Source organism: Papio anubis, chromosome 12, assembly GCF_008728515.1.
Source record: "Papio anubis isolate 15944 chromosome 12, Panubis1.0, whole genome shotgun sequence".
Lineage (NCBI taxonomy): Eukaryota > Metazoa > Chordata > Mammalia > Primates > Cercopithecidae > Papio > Papio anubis.
This window is the reverse complement of record NC_044987.1, coordinates 109,597,171-109,620,669: the sequence shown is the minus strand read 5'-3', so window position 1 is coordinate 109,620,669 and position 23,499 is coordinate 109,597,171. Positions and strand designations below refer to the sequence as shown.

Sequence of the window (23,499 nt, the reverse complement as noted above, 5' to 3'; positions counted from 1 at the left end):
TGGAAATATTTTTTTCCAGAGACCATCCTCTTTGAGACCGAAAACACTGATGTTGAAGAGCAGTTCACTCTATATTTCTTTTCCTTCACCAGGAATCATTCTGCCACCCGGAGAGTTAGGCTGAACAAGTCTCTTTTTCCATTAACTCCACTGTAGTGGCTCTTAGAGAATTTTGAGGAGAAATTGAAGGTGGGAATTGGAGGTTGTTGGCAGGAACACATTCTTCTTACCTGTCCTCTTACACGGCAAAATGCGTTAGATAGCTCATCCTCACTGCTTCATCAACAGTTGTGAATAATTGTATATTTCATTTGCATTACTGTATTCAGAATTGATTTTAACTATAACCCTTTCTAACTATCCAGGACCATCCATTTAAACTTAGATTACAAATCTAAAATTTTAATTTCCCCAGATTTTTCTCTCATTCAAGTTCATGTTTTCCTGTTATTATTGACCATCATTTTAATGTTTAATTGCTTTGTATCCTGACTTGGGTAGCAAGTCAATATTACTGTTTTTGCGTTTTCAAAAATTGTATATCACCCCAGGGCCTTCATGTGTGGTCATTTCTCATCCAAGTTCTTACCAGATCCACTTTCCAGGCCAGTGGATTCTTTGATCAGTACTTGTGTTGATCAGTAGTGATCTTAGACACTAATAACTTATATGTTGCTGTCTCTTTAAGTATTTGTTACCACTTTTCTCCCTTACTAGAGCTAGTGGTACCTGTCTGAGTACAGATACAACTCCTTCCCAAACACACCAAACCACATATTGGGAAATATGCCATAGGCCTGCCCTAGCCAACTTAGACGGTCCCAGCCATAAACAAACCAGCGGGATCCAGAGTTATCAATCTGTGCACTACCCTCAAAATTGCACTGAAATACTTCCTATCAAATATACTGGCAGTTATTTTTTCCTGCAGGGTTCTTCTGGTCCTCATCTTCCTCCAAGAATTACCTAGACAAGTGTCATTCCTCCTGCTTTTCATACCTCCAAAACCTGCAGTTTCTTAAATATACTGTTTCCAAAATACTGTTTTCCTTTTAAGTGGGATTGTGTACTTCCTAGACCCATCCTCGGATGAGCTGTCCTAATAGGCCTTGGCAAACCATTTCCTTCTTTTTACCTATCCTGGGCTTCCTTACGTACCCAGTTACTTAGATGTCCCATTATTTAAAACCTTATATGGAATCCCAGCTCTCCCAGAAACATCGTGACAGGCCATAGTATTAGTTTTCCTGGCTGGCTTCTAGAGATTGAATTACTATTTCAGCTAGCTTTTTCAGGAAAGAACTTTCGGGTCAGAAAATACCACCTAATATTGTAGTGCCTGAAGAACCTCTCTTGTACCCTGAGATTCGTGTCTTTCCAGCTTCCGCACTAATCATTTATAATCATAAGTGTATCTGCCCAAACGCAAGAGCTCCAAGATCAAGCCTGCCTTACTCCCAGAGTTCCTTGGTATTTTTTAAACTGCTACAGACTTTTTGTAATTTGAGAAACTTCTTTAGTTTACAATGATGACCCAGGCAGAAGAGATTCCTAAGAAGTGGTTTGTGAAAAGCTTCAATAAGGAGGAATGTGGAAGAAGGTCCAAGTAGTATCCTTGGAGTAGAGAACATAGCAAGCTGGCCTGTCAGCTGTGCATCTGTAATTCAGCCTGCATTATTCATAATGTAACTGAAGCTTGGGGGTGGGGAGGTAAGAATAGAAAAAACGGATTCATGTTACAGTGTAGCAGGTGCAGGAGATGGAAAATGGCCCAGTCCATTGAGACCCCTCTGGCCTTCCCATACTACTCGTGTGCATTTGAGGAAGGAAGAACAGTTCATGTGAGAAATTGAACAACAACAAACCTGTCTTCCAGACTTTCTCAGACATACCAGATCTTATGGGGTGCGTGCCATTTCTGGCATGCAGGAATTCTGGATATGCCAGGTGTGTTTGGCTGCTTAACTCCACTAAAAGGGAAATGGCTCTGTTTTGTACTGTGGCAGTTGGCAAAGGACTTTGACCTCTGTATTCCAATTTGTACAGGGAAAACTGCAGTCTCAACATGCAGGTTCCTGGGCATAACCAGCGGGTGGTAGGGAAATGACACCGTTTGTGTTAGACACTCGATTGCGCTAGAAGCTTGATATTTTATGTGAAGCTTGGTGGTTTATGTGAAGTGTCTTATAGCTTATTGTCACCAAGTAATGCTGCAAAGTTCAAAAGTTAGTCTATTAATAGAACTGTCAGTCAGTAGAGATCGGGAAAATTTTTACACCCAGGCCTCTGAGAGCAGATCTGCTGAATCTTTCCTAGCTATTAATAGACGGCTTAGGAGTTCCCACCAGTAGAGTATGGTGGACCTTAGGAATGAACATTTTCCGGAAAGATTAAAACACTTGGTGATTCCTTTTTACTTCCCCTGAAAGCTAGTTATTCTTATTTCATATCATTTGAACCATAGCCGATATTTCATACTCTAAACATTTAAGTGTGCTTTTTTACACTTCTGCAATATAATTCTAAGCATGGTGTAACAGTTCTCATTTGGGCTGAGTTACAGTCAGGAGCGAGATGGTTTGGTATATATAAAATGGAGCTATTCTTAGGAAATGAGACTGTTGCATAAGGTTATAGGGCAATTTATAATTATAACTTGCTAAGTGAAAGATAATTCCTGACTGCAAAAGGGCATGAGGGAACTTACTGAGACGATAGAAATGTTCTACATCTTGATTGTGGTGGTGGTTACGCAATTGTGTACATTTGTCAAAACTCATTCAGTTGTACCTTTAAAATTGCTAAATTAACATTGCATGTAGTTATACCTCAGTAAAGCCTCTTTCTTTCTTCCTTTCTTCCTTTCTTTCTTTTTTTGAGACGGAGTTTCGCTCTTGTTGCCCAAGCTGGAGTGCAATGGTGCGATCTCAGCTCACTGCAACCTCCCCCTCCCGGGTTCAAGCGATTCTTCTGCCTCAGCCTCCTGTGTAGCTGGAATTACAGGTGCACACCCCCATGCCAGGCTAATTTTTTGTATTTTTAGTAGAAATGGGGTTTCACCATGTTAGTCAGGCCGGTCTGGAACTCCTGACCTCAGGTGATCTGCCCACCTCGGCCTCCCGAAGTGCTAGGATTACAAGCGCCCGGCCTGTAAAGCCCATTTCTAAAAAGAAAATGGTAAGAGGGACAGCAAAGCAAAAAGAAAAAAAAAAGAAAATCTGACTCAGAAACAATACCATAGGCTCTGAAAGGAAATGCCTACTAATTGTTTCTCGAATTTTAGGGACCCGTTTGAGGGACCAGAACTTGCTGATTCCTAAGACGAGCATATTTTCAGGGAGCTCAGAGTTATGAAAAGAAATGGAATGTGATAAAGAATAAACCATCAACTTTCTGTTTAACTTGTCTTTGTCTTGTTATTGCAGATCAAAGGCAGAAATGAGACATACCTGCCGTGGTACCATCAACCTCGCCACAGCCAACATCACCGTGGAGGACTCCTGCAACTTCATCATTTCCAATGGGGGCGCTCAGACCTACCATCTGAAAGCTAGTTCAGAAGTTGAGCGGCAGCGCTGGGTGACGGCCCTGGAACTGGCCAAGGCCAAAGCTGTGAAGATGCTGGCAGAGTCAGGTCAGGAGCAAAGAACACCTGCCTGGGGAACTTTCTGTTTGCCCCTTTTATGCACAGATTTTGTTTGTCATCGTTATGCTGTATCATTTGATTATCACCTATATCCTAGATGTCTCAAGCTTCTCATCTTCATGCAGTATTTCTGCTGGAGTGATGGTTCTCAACCAGGGTTGATTCTCCTCCCCAAGGGACATTTGGCAATGTCTGGAGACATTTTTGGTTGTCACAGCTGAAGGGAGGGAGCTGCTATGGCATCTAGCAAGTAGAGGCCTGGGATGCTGCTGAACCTCCTATACTATGCCAAACAGCCGCCAAAACAAAGAATTATCTGGCCAAGGTTGAAAAATTCTGTCCTAGAGGCATAACAGTTGTTCTTTTGCCTTTTAATTGGCTACCTTAAAATTTTGAGAAATAATTATTTTATTGCTGGGTCAGTCTTGGGAGTATTATACCTCACAATTTGGAGCTATTCATGCTTTTTCTCCTGATATCTTCTTACCTAACCCTTTGTTAGTTAAGCTGAAACAATTTTAGTAGACTGCCAAAAACTGTATATGTGATATTTTCTATGAAAAATCTTCATTTTGCTGCATTAGTTAACTAAAAGGAGCAATCAAGTTATGTTTTGATTATTCTTCAAGGAAAATGGTAGGATTTTCCACTGATATGTTGATAGTTTAATCATACTGAGCTTGTTTACCTAGCATCGACCAAGATGGTCACCTGCTGACTTTGTTATCTTATCCCCTGTCATTTCCCATACTGTATATTCATTCATCAGTGAAAGGAGAATTCATTGGTTTGTAAATTTTTGGTAGTAAGTTATATTTTGACTTTGGCCCTGTCTCTCTGTCTAGCATAAAGGACAGGTCTTTTTTTTTTTTTCTTGCTTTGATTTTAGTGTTGATGTTAGCTTCTCCAAAGGAAGTGACACTGCTAGAAAACCAGTTTGCAGTTATGAAGTGTTGAGTGTGAGAGGTACAACATAGCTTCTATACTTGACTTATTATTGGAGAGCTATTTAAAGTGAGTTTTTGCATTATTTTCATGGTGGCTTTAGTCATGAAGTTTCTGAGCTCTCTTTCAGAAGAAAATTGATGGCCTTTTTTGTGATGTGGACTTTGTCTACAAAGAGCTAGACTGTGATTCTCAACTCATTTAATACAGGTCCCATCAGTCACCTATCAGATGTTAGTGGATTTGCAATAATAGTTAGCTTGGACTAGATAGGAATCCTCAAGCTAGAGTTAAAGAGCTCAGTAATTAATTCCCAATTCCAAGAGCCTTTCAGCTTTTCCATTCTGTCTTGTGGGTCAGTGGTGTTCAAATTTCAGTGTGTATCAGTTACCTGGGCAGCTTATTAGAAAGGCAGATTCTTGGGCTTTGCCTCACACCAGCTAAATCAAAGTCTCTAGGGGTGGGCCTAGAGACTCTGCCCCTTTGAGAAGGACCTAGGGTGTTTGTGGTGCAGGTGATCTGTGGACCACACTATAGAGAAACCATCTGGTAATGGCAAGTTTTCAGTGAGTCAGAATGCGCACAGCATGAGGAATGTTGGTGTGTTTCTGGACAGAGTAGGTAGGGTTCCAACTCTTACTCCTGGTTCTGGATTCATGTAACCTTTCTTTTCATTCCTGCAGATGAATCAGGAGATGAAGAGTCTGTCTCACAAACTGACAAGACTGAGCTGCAGAATACCCTTCGGACCCTCTCCAGCAAAGTGGAGGACTTGAGCACGTGCAATGACTTGATAGCTAAGCATGGCACAGCTCTGCAGCGTTCCCTCAGTGAGCTAGAGTCCCTGAAGTTGCCTGCTGAGAGCAATGAAAAGATCAAACAGGTCAACGAACGAGCCACACTCTTTAGGATAACATCCAATGCCATGATCAACGTGAGTGCAGATGGTGTCTGTGTTGCTTTTTGATTCATTCCCTCTTTGAAACATAATTCTCCCCAAATGCCTAAAAATTGTAATTGATAAAAGCACGGAACATTAGGGTCTGCTTCATTGCTCAAGGGCTTTAAGTTACATTGTTTACTGCATGAAATAGAACAGGCTGTACAGATTGAATGACTTTCACGCTCTGCTCCAGTGATCAGGAGGTCTTTGCTTCAGCTGGGAATCAGGAGTTCAGGGTTCCTGCACTGACTGCTCTACAACCACTAGGACATCTGATCAGTATTAGCTGAGTCCCTTAATTTCTCTAGGTTGTGATTTTATGTGTGTATTTATTTATTTATTTATTTATGTCTCACTTCATCTGTTGGAACTAAAAGATCTCCCTAAGTCCCTTCCATTGTCATGTTCTTTGAGTTTTAAGTTGGAGTCATCTCCTTACTTTACTAATGCATTCAGGCATAAAGGGTGGTAAGTGAGGCTAGATCAGGTACTAGTGAGACCCTTATAATACTAGTTATTCCCATCTTTAGTCCTTGAATTCAAGGATAATTTTGGTGATAAGACAAAATATTCAACTTTGGGCACCTTTCTTTAAATAGGGTGGTAAAACTTCAGCCTCCTTATGACTCCTAACTTGGGTGGCTGTTGTTGGTTTGCAGAATATTTTAGCTACTTGGGTGCAAGACTCTGAGTAAACAGAGCACCAATGGCATTACCGATGTATTGATATGTATGAAATGAATACATGTTTTAAACAGTGCTGCTTTTCCTCTACTGATTCTTGCCTGGCAGGTTGTTTTAGTTACCTTCTACATAAAAACACTCAAAGGCATTTCATAAGTGAGAAGAGTACTCTGTGAGAAATTATGCAGGGTAGATTTTTTTTTCCTAATTAAGTGGGGTGAAATTACCTCTCTAGTGCCAGACTTTTCTTTTCTTTAGGGTGCTATGATATGTCATAGTAAGATATATCATCTGCTTTGAACTAGTTTAGTTCATGTCACCCCTAAACGTCAAAGATATTTTCCCATGACCATGGGAAAGTATCATTTTTCTCATTTAACCCCCTTCTTACTTAGAAAGTTGTTATAACCTTTATTTTAACATCGTTTTTCTGATGTGTTTAACACTTTGTTCAGTGCTGTGATTCACACAAAGTAAAAAGACATATTCTCCACTTAGGAACTGCAGGAAGATTATCTCCTAGGACTGACCAGTCAGCCATTCAGGGTGCCTGTGCTTCTGATGTCTGGTCGTGTATTCCTGGAGACTGTGTGTCTGGTTTTCCAGTCCCCTTGTGATCAGGAAAACCTCATGAAGTCATACAGTCAATTAAATAGTAAATACGTATACTTTTTTTTTTTTTTTGAGACGGAGTCTTGCTCTGTCGCCCAGGCTGGAGTGCAGTGGCCAGATCTCAGCTCACTGCAAGCTCCGCCTCCCGGGTTTACGCCATTCTTCTGTCTCAGCCTCCTGAGTAGCTGGGACTACAGGCGCCTGCCACCTCGCCCGGGTAGTTTTTTTGTATTTTTTTTTTTGGTAGAGGCGGGGTTTCACCATGTTAGCCAGGATGGTCTTGATCTCCTGACCTAGTGATCCGCCCATCTCGGCCTCCCAAAGTGCTGGGATTACAGGCTTAAGCCACCGCGCCCGGCCAATATTGTTCTTTTTTATGTCTGCTTCAGTTTCTTGACTGCTTAGGATAGAACTTTTCTAACTCTTAAAGTGAATCTAACCAGAGAAGTAAATTTGACACTTTTAATATATTCATCTGCCATCTATTGAGCATGAGCTGTGTTTCACAAACTGTGCTAGTGGATATTGCTGAGGGCAGATATGGTCCGTGTCCTCAGGAAGATCACTATTTAGTGAGGGTTGAAGAATTAAAGGGATCATTAGGGACTATGCTAAGTGACTTGATAGAAATTAGCACAGGCCACTGTGGTATAGCACTTCGGAAGTATTTGGCTCAGACTAGGAAATTTCTGTAATTTCCTCAACTAAATTCTGAAGGAGCAGTGAGAGTCTTCCTATGAAGAAAGGCAAGCTAGAGCTTGGGGCCTGGAGGCCAGCTGCCTCCATGACCTATCTATGTAACTTGAGGCAACTTGCATCCTGTCCAACTGCCTCTGTGACCTAGCTGTATAACTTAGGGCAACCTGCATCCTCTGTGACATCAATTCCTTATCTGTAAATGGTAATGATACTAGTAGATACTTCAAAGGCTTGTTGAAAGGCTTCTGTCAGATAATTGATGTGAAGTGCCTGACATATGATTGTCTCTGGCAAATTTTAATTGCAGTCAGTATTACTAAATGGGAATGAGGCCAGGCATGGTGGCCTCATCCCAGCACTTTGTGAGGCCGAGTCAGGTGTATCACCTGAGGTCAGGAGTTCAAGACCAGCTTGGCCAATGTGGTGAAACCTCATCTCTACTAAAAGAAATAAAAAAATTAGCCAGACATGGTGACTGAGGCACGAGAATCACTTGAACCCAGGAGGCAGAGGTTGCAGTGAGCTGAGATCACACCACTGCACTCTATAGCCTGGGCAACAGAGCAAGACTCTGTCTCATAAATAAATAAATAAATAAATAAATAAATAAATAAATAAGATAAAAGGGAATGAGGGAGAAGCTTTGATCCAGGTACTGGTATGGGATATTCAGATCCATCCCTTTCCCCAGAGTCTGGGAACGGCTGGTAATTGACTATTAGTCATGCAAGGAAGTAGCTAGCATGAGGCTTGGGAGGAGTTAATTGTGGGGGAAAGGAAGGGGTGCAGATCATACTAAGCTTGGTAGTAGTGGATTAGAAGATGAGACCAATTTGGATGCAGTCATAATTTTTTTCTTTTTTTTGAGATGGAGTCTCGCTTTGTCACCCAGGCTGGAGTGCAGTGGTGTGATCTCAGCTCACTGTAACCTCCACCTCCTGAGTTCAAGCATTTCTCCTGCCTCAGCCTCTCAACTAGCTGGGACTACAGGCTCACACCACCATGCCCAGCTAATTTTTTGTGTTTTTAGTAGAGATGGGGTTTCACCATCTTGGCCAGCTGGTCTTGAACTCCTGACCTCGTGATCCACCTGCCTAGGCCTCCCAAAGTGCTGGGATTACAGGCATGAGCCACCGTGCTTGGCCTTTTTCTTTTTCTTTCTTTTTTTTTTTTTAGAGACGGAGTATTGCTCTCTCACCCAGGCTGGAGTGCAGTGGCACCATCAGAGCTCACTGCAGCCATAAGCACCCAGGCTCAAGTGAGTCTCACTCCTTAGCCTCCTGAGTGGCTGGGATTATAGGCAGAGCTGCTACACTCAACTTTTTTTTTTTTTTTTTTTTTTGAGACAGAGTCTCACTTTGTCACCCAGGCTGGAGTGCAGTGCACAATCTTGGTTCACTGTAACCTCCACCTCCTGGGTTCGAGCAATTCTTCTGCCTCATTCTCCCAGGTAGCTGGGACAGGCACACATCACCATGCCTGGCTAATTTTTGTATTTTTAGTAGAGATGGGGTTTCACTGTGTTGGTCAGGCTGGTCTCAAACACCTAACCTTGGGTGATCTGCCTGCCTCAGCCTCCCAAAGTGCTGGAATTAAAGGTGTGAGCCACTCTACCCAGCCTCTTTTTAAAATTTTTATATCTTTTTTGAATTTTTATACAGAGATGGGGTCTTGTATGTTGTCCAGGCTGGTCTCAAACTCCTGGCCTCAGGTACTGATGCTCTGTCTTGGCCTTCCAAAGTGTTTTATATACGTGTGCCACCATGCCCAGCTTATGATGATAATAACACCTTATTGAATGTTTATTGTGAGCCTAATATGGTTCTAAGTGCTTACATGTAAAACAGCAACTCTATGAGGTACTCTATTGTTATTATTTGTTTATGGAAAAGGAAGATGAGGCACAGAGAGGTAAAATAACTTACGTATGTTTGTACAGCTAGATAGTGGGAAGGATCTGTGATTTGAGCCCTACCAGTCCATCTCCAGAGTATGCACTCTGTACTGTTTCTGAGTATGGAGGATGGAAAGACGTGTACAGATTTTTTAAATGTTAAAGAAGAATCAGTAGGACTTGATTACTGGCTATGAGGAAGGAGACAAAAGTAAGAGAAGGATGCTCCTTAATTTTCTGGCTTGGACAACTGGGAGGGCCCTGAAAGTTGGGTTGGGGAACATCAAAGGGAAAAGCAGAGATAACATAGGAAACTGATGAGTCTGGGCGTGGTGCCTCACACCTGTAGTCCCAGGTGTGGATCCCTTGAGCCTGGGAGTTGAAAGACTAGCGTGAGCAACATGGCAGAATCCCATCTCTATAGAAACTACAAAAATTAGCTGGGCATTGTGGCTCATGCCTGTAGTCCCAGCTACTTGGGAGGCTCAGGTAGGAGGATCAGTTGAACTTGGGAGGTTGAGGCTGCAGTGAGCCATGATTGTGCCACTACTCTCCAGCCTGGGTGACAGAGCAAGAACATGTCTTAAAGAAACAAACAAACAAACAAAACAAACAAAAACGGAAGGTGATGAGTTCACTTTGGGACGCATTAATTTTGAAGTTACTTTGAGCCGTTGAATAGGGAGTTGGATATTCTATTCTGAATCTCAGTGAGGGCTAGGCTAGAATTACTGATTTAGTAACCGTTAACCTATAGGCAATGGTTGAAACCATGGGAGTAAATATCCTGTTTACCTTTTAGCTTCTCTATATAACAGGGAACAGCCTTTTAAGCTTACGTTGCTTGCCTCCTTCCTTTGTTTATTTATTAAGCAAACTTTATCAGGTCCCTGTTATGTACAGAGCAACTAAATTAGGAGCTGGAGATCTATATATGAATAAGCTCAAAAATGTGTCTTTAAATTGCATATGATCCATCTGGAGAGATAGAAAATCAGTCACGATACTGCCGTGCATGTGTAAAATAGAAGTTTGTGCAAAATGCAATGGAAATGTAGAGAAGAGACTGGCTGCTTATGAGACTGGTGGGGAGGTGTCACAAAGTAACATTTGCCATAGATCTTAAAGAAATATTTCCCCTTTCTTAGAAACGGGATAGGGATGGGCATTCTAGGTAGAGTGAATAGCATATGCTGAAGTAGGCAGGCCTGAAAGAAATCTGTGTCCACCGCCGGGCACGGTGGCTTATGCCTGTAATCCCAACACTTTGGGAGGCCGAGATGGTTAGATCGCTTGAGTCCATAGGTTCGATACCAGTCTGGGTAGCATGGCAAAATCCCATCTCTACAAAATACAAAAATTAGCCAGCCATGGTAGTACATACCTGTAGTCCCAGCTGCTCGGCGGGGCTGAGGTAGGAGAATCACGTGAGCCTGGCGAGGTTGAGGCTGCATTGAACTGTGATCTGCGTTCCACTCCAGCCTGTGCCCCGAAATCTGTGTCCAAGAAATGGTGAACAATTCAGTGTGGCTGCATTGTAGGGTGCAGTGCTAAGTACACCTGCCTGGCGAGGAGAATACAAGGCAGTATTGTGAAGGTCCCTTTATGTTCATAACCAATAGTTAGTATTTGATCCTCATGTTAGTGGGGAGCCAGTGGAGGGACTTGGTATAATCATGTTTGTGGGTTTTTTCTCTAAATGCCTTCTTTGGTTTTTCAAGTAGGCTTCTAATATTTTTCTTTTTAACCCTTCTTCCTGCACACTGGAAGGCTCCTAATTTTTAAGGTCAGTTGTTTCTCTTAGTGACCAAAATAAAAACAAAATGAGTTTCCCCATACTAGACTACCTCAGTGTAGATTCTCTGTTCTTGGTGTCTGAATTCCTTAGCTTTCAGTTACTTGAGTTTAGTCAAGAATTTGTTGAAAGTAGTTATCCTGTGTGTGCTCTCATCCTTCTTTCAGTCAACAGTTCTCTACTTTTGGTGCAGTTCACATACCTGCTCTTTCTGATGTTGCCACAAATACTTTGTCTAGGTTTACTGCTCACTTGGCGTTTGTTTGGTTCTTATGACCAGGAAAGTATAAAAGAACCGTGATAACCATATTTACTTTTTTTCTGGGTTTGACCTTAATTTCACCATGGAGCTAGCTCTCCCTGATACCTTGGCATAAAAGGGAAAGTCTTTCATTGTAATTTGCCAGTTAAAAGTTCCCGGAATAAGGTTACTCAATGGGCTTGCAGAAGCCTGAGGGGAAACTGACTAGTTGAGGTGACACAGTCAACGCTTTCTCCATACAGGCCTGCAGAGATTTCCTCATGTTAGCCCAGACCCATAGTAAAAAATGGCAAAAGTCACTACAGTACGAAAGAGACCAGCGTATCCGACTGGAAGAGACCCTTGAGCAGCTGGCGAAGCAGCATAATCACCTGGAGAGGGCCTTCCGAGGAGCCACGGTGCTGCCGGCAAACACTCCTGGCAGTGTGGGTTCTGGTAAAGGTAAGACGCTTAGCTCTCAGGTAGCCTGGTCTAAGGTGAGCCAGATGGTTTTCTGCAGTTGATAGGAGAACTCCAAACTCTCCACAGTCACTGACTCGTGTGAAATGGAATTGGAACCCATTGATTTATTCTGGATTTTCCACTGCTTTCTACCATTTTTTGCTGTGTTTGTGGCTAGTGTTTAAAAGAACTTGCTCTATCAGACATTTAGTAAAGATAACCAAAGTCAACAAATGGGGCTTTTCTTCTTGTAGATCAGTGCTGCTCTGGCAAAGGGGACATGAGTGATGAAGATGATGAGAATGAATTTTTTGATGCACCTGAGATCATCACCATGCCTGAAAATTTGGGCCACAAGTAAGTTATCCTTGATTGTTGAAGAAACTAAACATATTTGGCCATCAAAAGGTTAAAAACATTTCAGTGAGAGTATTATAATTGTCAATATTCAGTCTGGGCCCTTTTCCTTTTTTTTTTTTTCTTTTTTGTCTCAAGATCTGTTTGTAGAATGGGCTCTTTTTCATAAGTGAAAAAGTGTCAGCTTTTTTACATAAACAAATTCTCCAGAGATATTTAAATTCATTCCTATTCTAAATGTTGTCATTTGATCACCCATCAATAAGTTTATACAGTATACTTGGCATTCTGCTTTGTAAAGAAATGTCCAGGACCAAACTCTAGCTCTGGTTTTTGTTCTCATTCTCCTGTGTTTCCCATCCGTACAGACGTACTGGCAGCAATATCAGTGGAGCCAGCAGTGACATCAGCCTTGATGAACAGGTAACTCTTATATGGGAGTTGTCAGAGGTGAGGGACGTGGGTTGTGATTCCCAAGGATTTTTTTTTTTTTTTTTTTTTTTTTGTGAAGTACTAAGAGAAACTGATTTTTTTTTCTTTTTTTAGCACGGGGGAAGGGAAGGTTATAAATACCAGGTTTTCTGTTTTTTGTGGGTGGTTGAATGGCTTTGTTTTTGCTCTCAGTACAAGCATCAGCTGGAGGAGACCAAAAAGGAAAAAAGAACCAGAATACCATACAAGCCAAACTATAGCCTCAATTTATGGAGCATCATGAAGAACTGCATTGGAAAAGAACTCTCTAAGATCCCCATGCCGGTAAGGCTCTTGTACACTGGAGCTGCTGCCAGTAGTTCCTCTCAAGCCTCAGTGGAAAGAGTGCTGATATGACAGCCCCACCCACTTGTGCGGCAGTTTGTGGCATGGTCTCTTTTACCTTTACAGTCATAAACTGTTCCTTAAATTTAGCTGCTTTAATTTTGGCTCTGGATCTGATATGTTCCCAGATCACCTAGAATCAGATGTGTATTTTCAGTAACAGTTATTTTTGAGCAAATTCCTATGCTAGATGCACTGGGGACATGCATTCAAAGATAAATACATCATAGTTTTTGTTTTCAAGAAGCATGTAGTTTAAAAGAGACAGACATGAAAACAGGTAGAAAACATTATTTTCTGTGATAGTATTATGGAAAGTACAACACAGACAAAGGCTTAGGGAATACCGAAGCAAAAATCGTTCATTCAAACCAGAAAGATGAGGACCCTCCCCATGGCAAAGATGGTGTTTGGGCTGACCTCCCTGCCCCCTGTCATGTCTTCCTCCAATCTGTCTACACTGTTGTCAGAGTGATTTTTGAAAAATGGCAAATATCAGTCCTCAGCTTAAAATCCTTTACTGGATCTTCATTGCTTTCAGCATAGTCCAGATACCTTAGGGGGCTTGGTAACTCCTCCCCATGGGCAAGGCTCCACCCCACATGTCCCGAGTTCTAGTCATTAGGATTACCTTCAGGCATCCTGTCCTTTCCCTCAGGGCATTTGTACATACTGCTCTTTCTGCATGGACTTCTGTCAGTTCCCTATCAACACTTGCCACCTTTTTTCTGCTGTGGCTAATACCCATTTCTTTAGGATGCAGCTATAGTGTGTCTTTTTCAGCAAACCTCCTCCAGTGCTTCCTATCAGGATGAAATGTCTCTCCTTTGTGTTCCAACAAGTTCCACTGTTTATGGTGTAAACAGTGTGTATCACTGCTTGCTCATTTCACAAGTATTTTCTGGGTGTCTACTATTTGCCTGATGTTGTCCTAGTTTTCAGTTAGGTGTAGAAGATATAGATTCAATTTATTAAAGAAACAAATTCTTGAGGCCAGCTGTGGGGTTGGGGATGCAAAAACAAAAAAATCAGAATATATCAGTTTAAGCCAGGGCTCAACAAACAGCATAATAGTTTGTGATGTGAAAATTAGATGAAATTCAGATGTTAACATCCATGACGTTTTATAGGAGCATGGTGATACTCTTTCATTTACGTATCATCTGCAGCTGCTTTCATCCTACAACAGCAGTGTTAAGTGGTTGTGGCAGAGACCATATGGCCCTCAAAGCCTAAATATTTACTATCCAGTCCTTTACAGAAAAAGCTGTCAACCCTCTGCCTTAAACAAATGTTGACTTAACTCATTATTGTGTTCAAGCCCAGAAGTAGGTGGTCCAGGGCTAGTGCCATAGTCTGTGGTGTCAGGGCCAGGCTTCTTTCTATCCTGGGGTTCTGCTGCCTTTGGCCTCAGTCCTCAGGCCCAAGTGACTGCTCCAGCTTGAGTCATCAGAGCCTCATTCCAGCCAGCTGGAAAACGGAAAAAGAGGAAAGGCTGTACCTTTTAAGGTGCTTCCTGGCTGGATGCAGTGGCTAATGCGTGTAATCCCAGCACTTTGAGAGGCCGAGGCAGGTGCATCACTTGAGGTCAGGAGTTCAAGACCAGCCTGGGCAAAATGGTGAAACCCTATCTCTACTAAAAATACAAAAATTAAACGTGCGTGGTGGTGCACACCTGTAGTCCCAGATACTTGGGAGGGTGATGCAGGAGAATCGCTTGAACCCAGGAGGCAGAGGTTGCAGTGAGCTGAGATCACACCACAGTACTCCAGCCTGGATGACAGAGCTAGACTCTGTCTCAAAAAACCAAGAAGATGCTTCCTGGAAGTTGCATAAATCACTATCACTTAAAGCTTTGTGGCTAAAACTTAGCTATATGGCCACAGGTAGCTGGAGAGAAGGCTAGAAATGAAGACTTCTGTTCTGGATGACATGACCTTGTGAAAAATTAAGGGTTCTACCAGTTGTAGAAGAAGGGAAGAATGGATAGTGGGGATGGGCAAGTGGCTACAGGTTTTGTCAACAGCCAGCTACTTAGCATACAAAAATACAGAAGCATTCCCCCTACCCTCTTGAAGCTATGGACCAATGTGTAGTTTTTGCCTCTTCATAGACTGCATTCCTCGTGATCAGGGGCTACATGTTGATAGTCTTTATATCCTCCATGCTTAGCCCTGTGCCTGGCATGTGTAAATCATTCAGCAGATGTCGAAGTAATTAATTAACTGGGTCTTGGAAAACAAATAGATTTATGTATAAATATGTAGAATTTTTGTTAGAAAAGTATTGGGCTGGGTGCATCCTAACACTTGGGAGACTGGGGAGGACCGCTTGAGCCCAAGACTTCAAGACCAGTCTGGGCAACATGGGGAGACCTGTCTCTGCAAATAATAAAAAATTCGACTGGGCACAGTGGCTCATGCCTCTAATCCTAGCACTTTGGGAGGCCATGGTGGGTGGATTGCCTGAGCTCAGGAGTTTGAGACCAGCCTAGGCAACATGATGAAACCCTGTCTCTACTAAAATACAAAAAATTAGTGGGGCGTGGTGGCGCGTGCCTGTAGTCCCAGCCACTCGGGATGCTGAGGCATGAGAATGGCTTGAACCCTGGAGGTAGAGGTTGCAGTGAGTCGAGATGGTGCCACTACATTCCAGCCTTGATGACAAGCGAGACTCTGTCTCAAAAAAATATATATATATATAATAATAATAAGTTAGCCAGGCATGGTTGTGTGTGCCTGTAGTCCCAACTACTTGGGAGGCTGAGGCGGGAGGATCACTTGAGCCCGGGAGGTTGAGGCTACAGTGAGCCATGATCTCACCACTGCGTTCCAGCCTGGGTGAGAGTGAGACCCTGTCTCAAAAAAAGGTTGACCTTCAGGTAAGAAAAGGCCATGAGTAACCTTAGGATAAACCTAAAATAATAATTAGTTTATTGGGGGCTTGAAGAGATTCCCCACTTGCCTGGAGTATTAGGTGCCTTGAAGGGAGTAGTGGGAAAGTGGACTGGAAAGGCGTGTCATTGCAGTCTCAGAAATGTAGTTTCTGCTTAGAAAGAGCTTCTGGTGCTGGCCGGGCACAGTGGCTCATGCCTGTAATCCCAGCACTTTGGGAGGCCGAGGCGGGTGGATCACGAGGTCAGGAGATCGAGACCATCCTGGCCAACCCGGTGAAACCCTGTCTCTACTAAAAAATACAAAAATTAGCCGGGTGTAGTGGCAGGCACCTGTAGTCCCAGCTATTCGGGAGGCTGAGGCAAGAGAATGGTGTGAATCCGGGAGGCGGAGCTTGCAGTAAGCTGGGATCGAGCCGCTGCACTCCAGCCTGGGCAACAGAGTGAGACTCCGTCTCAAAAAAGAAAAAAAAAAGCTTCTGGTGCCATGCGCGGTGGCCCACACCTGTAATCCCAGCACTTTGGGAGGCTGAGGCGAGCAGATCACTTGAGATCAGGAGTTTGAGACCTTCACCATCATGGTGAAAACCCATCTCTACTAAAAATATAAAAATTAGGCAGGCATGTTGGCACACGCCTGTAATCCTAGCTACTCGGGAGGCTGAGGCAGGAGAATTGCTTGAATCTGGGAGACAGAGGTTGCAGTGAGCCGAGGTCGTGCCACTGCACTCCAGCCTGGGCAACAGAGTCAGACTCTGTCTCAAAAAAAAAAAAAGAAAAAAAAGAAATAGCTTCTGGGTCTAGGTGACTTCTCTGTTCTCCTTTACCATTAGTTCCCTTGTTGATACTGCCTTTAGGAATGTACAATCCTGTACCTGTTTTGCCCACAGATCAAGTCTTCACCCTTCCCCTACTCTGGGCTGTGACACAGGAAAACTAATCTCTCTAGGAAGTGTTTTTTTAGGCTTCCGTGGCTACTGGAGTCTGGCTGGGCTTCACTAATGCAAGATACCAGTAGGAGGTTATAGCTGTCGGAAGTCTCTTCCTCTATGCCCTCTTGAGTGGTGCTCTGGCAGCACTCTAGTGTGCTCTAGTGTTCACTGGACAGGCCTCCCCCGCCTTGATGTTTTACATTCTCCTGATCCTCCTCTCTTGGACCTCCACCTCTGAGCTGTAGAAATACTGCTGCTTCTCCCCATCTCTCCACCCTACCAATGGTTATAGCTTCCTGCTGCTGCTAATCTCTGGGTTGTCTTTTTTTGGCTGCCCAATTTTTCATCAGCTGTGTAACTCCCTCCTTCCTTCCACTTTAAATACTCAGACTCATTTGTTTCCCTGCTTGGCTTTTGAGTAATAAAATGACCATTATAAGAAGCTTGGCACTTTTGGAGAAACTGGTTGTTGATGGGCAAGGCTGTGTGTGTGTGAAAAGCAGTGATAAAAATGTGCTGATTCTAGTCCCATGCACTGCTGGTATGTCTAGTACCACCAGTGGAGTACACTGCCTGTCCCCAGTTTTCCTCAAAATGTATGGAAATGTTACTTCATGTTGCCTGAAATTCTGCCACTGAGAGATTTTGTTGGGTGTAGTTAATAAGTGCCCTCTTCAAAAAGAATCGAAGATTAGGGCTTTCTCAACCCACCACCCCTCAGTGTGCATTCGTGTCCTCATACTGCTTGTCTGTCAATGTGGGGAAGAGGGCTCTGGAGTATGGCACACTGTTTTGGTAGGTCCTATTTCTCAAAGGATGAGTGTTGTTGGTCCTGTGGCTCTGTGTTCATTGGAAAATGTTCACAGAGAAACATTTGGGATATTTCTCAGAGAAAAAGCAGGCTGTAGTTTATGAATTTAATTTAATTTATTTATTTATTTTTATTTTTTTGAGACAGGGTCTCACTCTGTTACCCAGGCTAGAGTGCAGTGGCATGATCTTGACTCACTGCAACCTCTGCCCCCTGGGCTCAAGCCATCATCCCACCTCAGCCTCCCAATTAACTGGGACTACAGGTGCACGCCACCACACCCTGCCAATTTTTGTATTTTTTTATAGAGATGGGGTTTTGCCATGTTTCCCAGGCTGATCTCAAACTGCTGAGCTCAAGCAGTCCACTCGCCTCAGCCTCCCAAAGTGCTAGGATTGTAAGCATGAGCCACCACGCGTGGCCAAGTTTATTACTTTAAAAAAATGTATGAATGTATAGAAACAAACTGAAAATGTTAATAGTGGTGATCTCATTTCAAGAAAATTTTTTCCTTGATACTTTGTTTTCAAAGTTTTTTACAGTTAAAAGTCATACGATATTAATTTCACAATTGGGGATAGCAAGTATTAGGGTAATATGTAGCTCAGAGGTTGGTGAGTAGGAGGGTGAACAAAAATGCTGAAAGAGATGAAACATCAGAAAGAAAAGTGTTGTGTTTTTTTTGTTTGTTTAGCTAAAGTGTTGCTTAAAGCCAGCACCGTTCACTAAAAAGGGAATTTTTTTCTTCTTTTCTTCTCTAGACTTAGAACTCAGGCTAATAATATTTAGACTTGTTCATCTATGTTGTTAATTAAATAAGCTTTATGGACTAACTTGGGAACCCGACTTGTTTTATAGTGAATTTTTACATAGTAAAATCATTTAAAATTTCAAAGAGTTAATTTAGAAGCTGACTTTTTTGGGGAGTAGATGGGTGGGGAGCATTAACAATGTTTCTCACTCCCTACCCCTCCACTCCCCAAAAAAGTCAGCTTCTCTTGTTCGCTTCTCTGTACCCAGTGGGTAGCATAGGGTCTGGCACACATGGGTACTTAATAAATATTTGTGGAATGAGTAAGTGAATAAATGAATGAATGAACATCTCCCGCAACAGAAGCCCCCAACCCCTGCTTCACAGACATATACACACACATGCTTGCTTTATCCAGTACTTGGTCACCTTAAGCTGGCTTCAAAATTAGAAAAGTAAGAGCATGCACAGCCCCCTCTCAACCCCCATCATAAGCACTTCACTCCCAGAAACACAATTATCCAGCCTCAGAGGAGAAGTCAGAATCCTGGCCTGATGCAGAACTGAACTGAGACTTAGCAATTGTTTTGTCCAGGGTGAAAGCTAACTTTTATAACTAGTCAGGATACAACTATACTTATAATTTACTACTGTTTCTTTCATTCTCCAAGAATTTTAAATACCTGACTTCCTCTCTGGGTATACTTGTGCTAAAATACATTACATTTCTTTTTTAAAAAACTTATCCAACACCTATTTGATGATGGTCTTCTGTGGGCCAGGCACTGATGGATCTTGGGTATGTAGTGCTCACCAGAAGAGGCATGCTTCCCATCTCAAAGAGCTTACAGTTAGTGAAATGAAAACAGGGATTTCTGCCACTCACAGACACGAACAGTTGACAAGGAGAATGGGTTGTTTGCGGATTAAATATTAGAGCTGCTCTACTGAGCAAAGCCCTCTTTCCCCAGTGATTTATTTCCTCAACTGCAAAAAAATTAAACTGTCTCATATAGATGGGTGGGCAGAGTTTTTGTAACTGTTCTTTTCCTTACAGGTAAACTTTAATGAGCCCTTGTCCATGCTTCAGCGCCTTACTGAAGATCTGGAATACCATGAGCTGTTAGACCGAGCTGCAAAATGTGAGAATTCTCTAGAACAGCTCTGTTATGTTGCAGCTTTCACCGTGTCCTCCTACTCCACTACTGTCTTCCGCACCAGTAAGCCATTCAACCCACTGCTTGGAGAGACCTTTGAGCTGGACCGATTAGAGGAGAATGGGTACCGATCACTCTGTGAGCAGGTAAAGGAGCCTCAGGACCATAACGCATTTCCTTTCTGAAGAAAGAGATAATTTTTTGGTTAATCCCCTGGGTCTTAATGTTTGCAGAAATTCTAGTCCCTGTCATCCCAGCTTTTATTCTTTTTCTTCAGAACTTCAGCACTGGAGACACTGGAGGTTCTGGGATTCACCTACTGTTGTGGGTGTAAAAACATCAAGTGTGAATTTTGGGTGTTTCTCACCAATTTATAGGCAGTATCTTTTTCTTCTCCTTTCTGCCTTCTTAATTTGAACCTGATTTCTTCAAGGTGAGTCATCATCCCCCTGCTGCTGCGCACCATGCTGAGTCCAAAAATGGCTGGACATTGCGTCAGGAAATCAAAATCACCAGCAAGTTTCGAGGCAAATACCTCTCCATTATGCCCCTCGGTAAGGTTCCCATCTTTGTCAGAATTAATGCTCCTGGAATGAAAGGTTTTCTGGCACGATGGAGGAGGTCACTGGCTCAAGAATCAGGAGACAGGAGGTCTGATTCAGGCACTGACCCTCACTGACTGGCTTTGGGCAGATTTTAACTTTTCAGCTATCAAATGAGTGTGGAGGCTAGAAACTCTTTAAGGACCCATCTAGTCCTAAATTCTTTATCCTCTTAGCTATGTTTAATGCATCTCTAAGCACTATTTAGAACACAAATTCTAGCATGCATGTTTTAAAAAAATTCTGTCTCTTAACTGGTGGTGTTTTTCTCCTTTCTCTAGCAATCAGGTTCTCTCTGTAAATCAGAACTCATGATTGCAAGGTTAGGTTTCTCAGCTAATCCCTCCGCTTTCTCCTCTCCTTCCTCCCTTTTCTCTTCCTCTACCTGATGGGTTAGGTATCAATTATGTAATGGCTGAATTCTAGGTCAGTGAAACTTTATTTTAAAAAGATCTTACTTGGGGCTGGGCACGGTGGCTCACACCTGTAATCCTAGCACTTTGGGAAGCCAAGGCGGGCAGATTGTCTGAGCTCTGGACCAGCCTGGGCAACATGGTGAAACCCCCTCTTTACTAAGAATACAAAAAAATTAGCTGTGGTGGTACACACCTGTTGTCTCAGCTACTCGGAGGCTGAGGCACAAGAATTGCTTAAACCCGGGAGGCAGAGGTTGCAGTGAGCTGAGATTGTGCTATTGCACTCCAGTCTGGGCTACAGAGTGAAACTCTATCTCAAAAACAAAGAAAGAAAGAAAGAAAACCCCAAAAAACAAAAACTCTTATTGGATTACAAGTTAATTTTGTGTCAGAATCAGTCCTGGGAATGGAATCCTAATATACAATGTTAGAGATCCTATACCTTAGAAGAAGTCCAATTATTCAAAAAGTGTAGTAGAGCTTCTCAATGCTTTCTTGAACTAGAGCAACCATGTTTGGCCAAGTGTGTACTGAAGAGTAAAAGCTGCTCTACAGAAAGAGATCAAAGCATAAAGCAATTAGAGAAACCAAGTAGCTCCCAAGAGACAGAGCTGACCATAACTCCCTGAGCTGCTGGTGGCTTTCCATTTCCAGGTTCTAGTCTTTCACGAAGCATAGCTACAGTTCTTAAATACTGCAATATAGACTGCTTCTTTAATGAATTCACCTTTGCTCAGAAACACAAATGCAGCAAACATAGTGCAAACTAGAAATTAGCCAGAAAAAAATTCACAAATGTTTTGTAACATATGTAAAGGGAGAAATTGCAGTGTTACCTCTAATTTCATGGTTAATATACAGAAGGTCCCTAAATGAAAAGGAGACTAAGTGATACATCAGTCTTAATCTTTACCAAGGAGCTTTAAAAAGCTTCTACATGCTTAATTGTCTTTGCAGCTAACAATTTCAGAAGTATTAGCTTAAGAGTAGTAAATGACTGGGATGTTACCATCTTATTTGCAGAATTAGGGTGTCAGCGGCCATATTGCAATGTGATGTTTTGCCATAGAGAAGAGTTTCAGAGGTCCCTTGAGGATCTCTAAAGGGATGAATTATATTTCATTCCATGGATGGTTAGGTACAGTCAGCCGTCCATACCTGGGTATTCTGCATTCATGGACACTGAGAGTACTGAGGGCCAGGCATGGTGGCTCATGCCTGTAATCCCAGCAGTTTGGGAGGCTGAGGCAGGTGGATCACCTGAGGTTAGGAGTTCAAGGCCAGTCTGGCCAACATGGTGAAACCCCGTCTCTACTAAAAATACAAAAATTAGCCAGGTGTGGTGTTGGGTGCCCATAATCCCAGGTACTCGGGAGGCTGAGGCAGGAGAATTGCTTGAACCCAGGAGGCAGAGGTTGCAGTAAGCTGAGATCGCGCCATTTCACTCTAGCCTGGGTGACAAGAGCAGAACTCCCTCTCAGAAAAAAAAAAAGCCTGTAATCCCGGCACTTTGGGAGGCCAAGACGGGCGGATCACGAGGTCAGGAGATCGAGACCATCCTGGCTAACACGGTGAAACCCCATCTCTGGCCGGGCGCGGTGGCTCAAGCCTGTAATCCCAGCACTTTGGGAGGCCGGTGGGATCACTTAGGTCAGTCAGGAGATCGAGACCATCCTGGCTAACACGGGGCCCCCGCCTCTCTATTTCAGGCCACAAAAACTAGCCGGGAGATGGCGAGCCTGTAATCCAGCTGCTCGGGGAGGCCAGAACCCTGGCGCGAGCTTGCAGTGAGCTGAGATCCGCCACTGCACTCCAGCCCGGCGACAGAGCGAGACTCCGGCCTCAAAAAAGAAACCCCATCTCTACTAAAATACAAAAACTAGGGGCCGGGAGTGCAGGCCCCTGTAGTCCCAGCCACTGAAGGCTGGAGTGGAGAATGGCGTGAACCTGGGAGCCAGAAAGAGCTGAGATCTGGCCCCCAGACCCAGAAGCAGGATAGAGCCGAGACTGCACCAAAAAAAAAAAAAAAAAAAGAAAAGAAAAAATACTGGTGGGAAAGAAATAATAAAAAATAATGATACAAAAGACCAAAACCTTATTTCAGAAGAGATGAGTATTATATTATGTATTATAGTAATGGGTATAATACGAGGGAGAGGATATATAAGAGGTTACATGCAGATACCTGGTAACTGATTTTATATGAGTGCGACTTGATTCAAATTGTAGGTGGTATCTGCAGGGTGTTCTATAACCAATCCCTCACAAATAGCACCGGCCCTGCACAACCACCAAATGAAATATGCAGACATTTTCTATAATTCTTGACTAATCTAGGTTTCTTTGAGGAATGAATATATGAACATGGTATAGATGGTGGATCTAATTTTTCTAAGTTTTAGTAATTTGTTAAGGATCTAATTTTTTAACGTTAAAACATTTCTCTTATCCTAGGGAAACTTCATTTTAAAAATAAATTAATTAAATAAGAAAACAAAATTAATTAAAAAGAAAACAATTTGATAGTATTTGCATTCCTATGGTTATTTAAGATTTGGATCACCAGGATCCTGTTAAGTTCCTCCACATGTCGGCTGCTTAACTGAGTACCTGCCATGGGGCAGGCATGGTTCTCAGTGTTTGGGAAGTGTAAGTGAACAAAACAAAAATCCTGGTCTTCATGGGGAGATTGAAGAAAGAATTGACTTTGTGATAGGAAGCTGAATATAGAAATCTAAAGAATGGAATTTCTAGATATCTGCCCTGGGGATGGCTGTATTTAACACTTTTAGGCTCAGTGGCTTGGAAGGCGAATCATGCAGTGAAATTTTTACATTTGCCAT

At 42.7% G+C, this 23,499-nt stretch overlaps 1 protein-coding gene across 2 annotated transcripts in view; it reads left to right on the top strand.

The window, feature by feature from the left end:
- The window catches only part of OSBP (oxysterol binding protein), a 41,461-nt gene that overhangs the window by 2,086 nt on the left and 15,876 nt on the right, over window positions 1-23,499 (top strand). The window contains exons 2-9 of one of the 2 annotated variants that reach the window (XM_031653604.1): window positions 3,426-3,634; window positions 5,275-5,525; window positions 11,723-11,921; window positions 12,176-12,278; window positions 12,647-12,701; window positions 12,903-13,034; window positions 19,539-19,784; window positions 20,072-20,192. In XM_031653604.1, the coding sequence (XP_031509464.1) occupies window positions 3,426-3,634; window positions 5,275-5,525; window positions 11,723-11,921; window positions 12,176-12,278; window positions 12,647-12,701; window positions 12,903-13,034; window positions 19,539-19,784; window positions 20,072-20,192 (1,316 nt within the window). Of the gene's footprint in view, window positions 1-3,425; window positions 3,635-5,274; window positions 5,526-11,722; window positions 11,922-12,175; window positions 12,279-12,646; window positions 12,702-12,902; window positions 13,035-19,538; window positions 19,785-20,071; window positions 20,193-23,499 lie in introns of those variants that run through there. The other variant, XM_031653605.1, reaches the window with a different exon arrangement.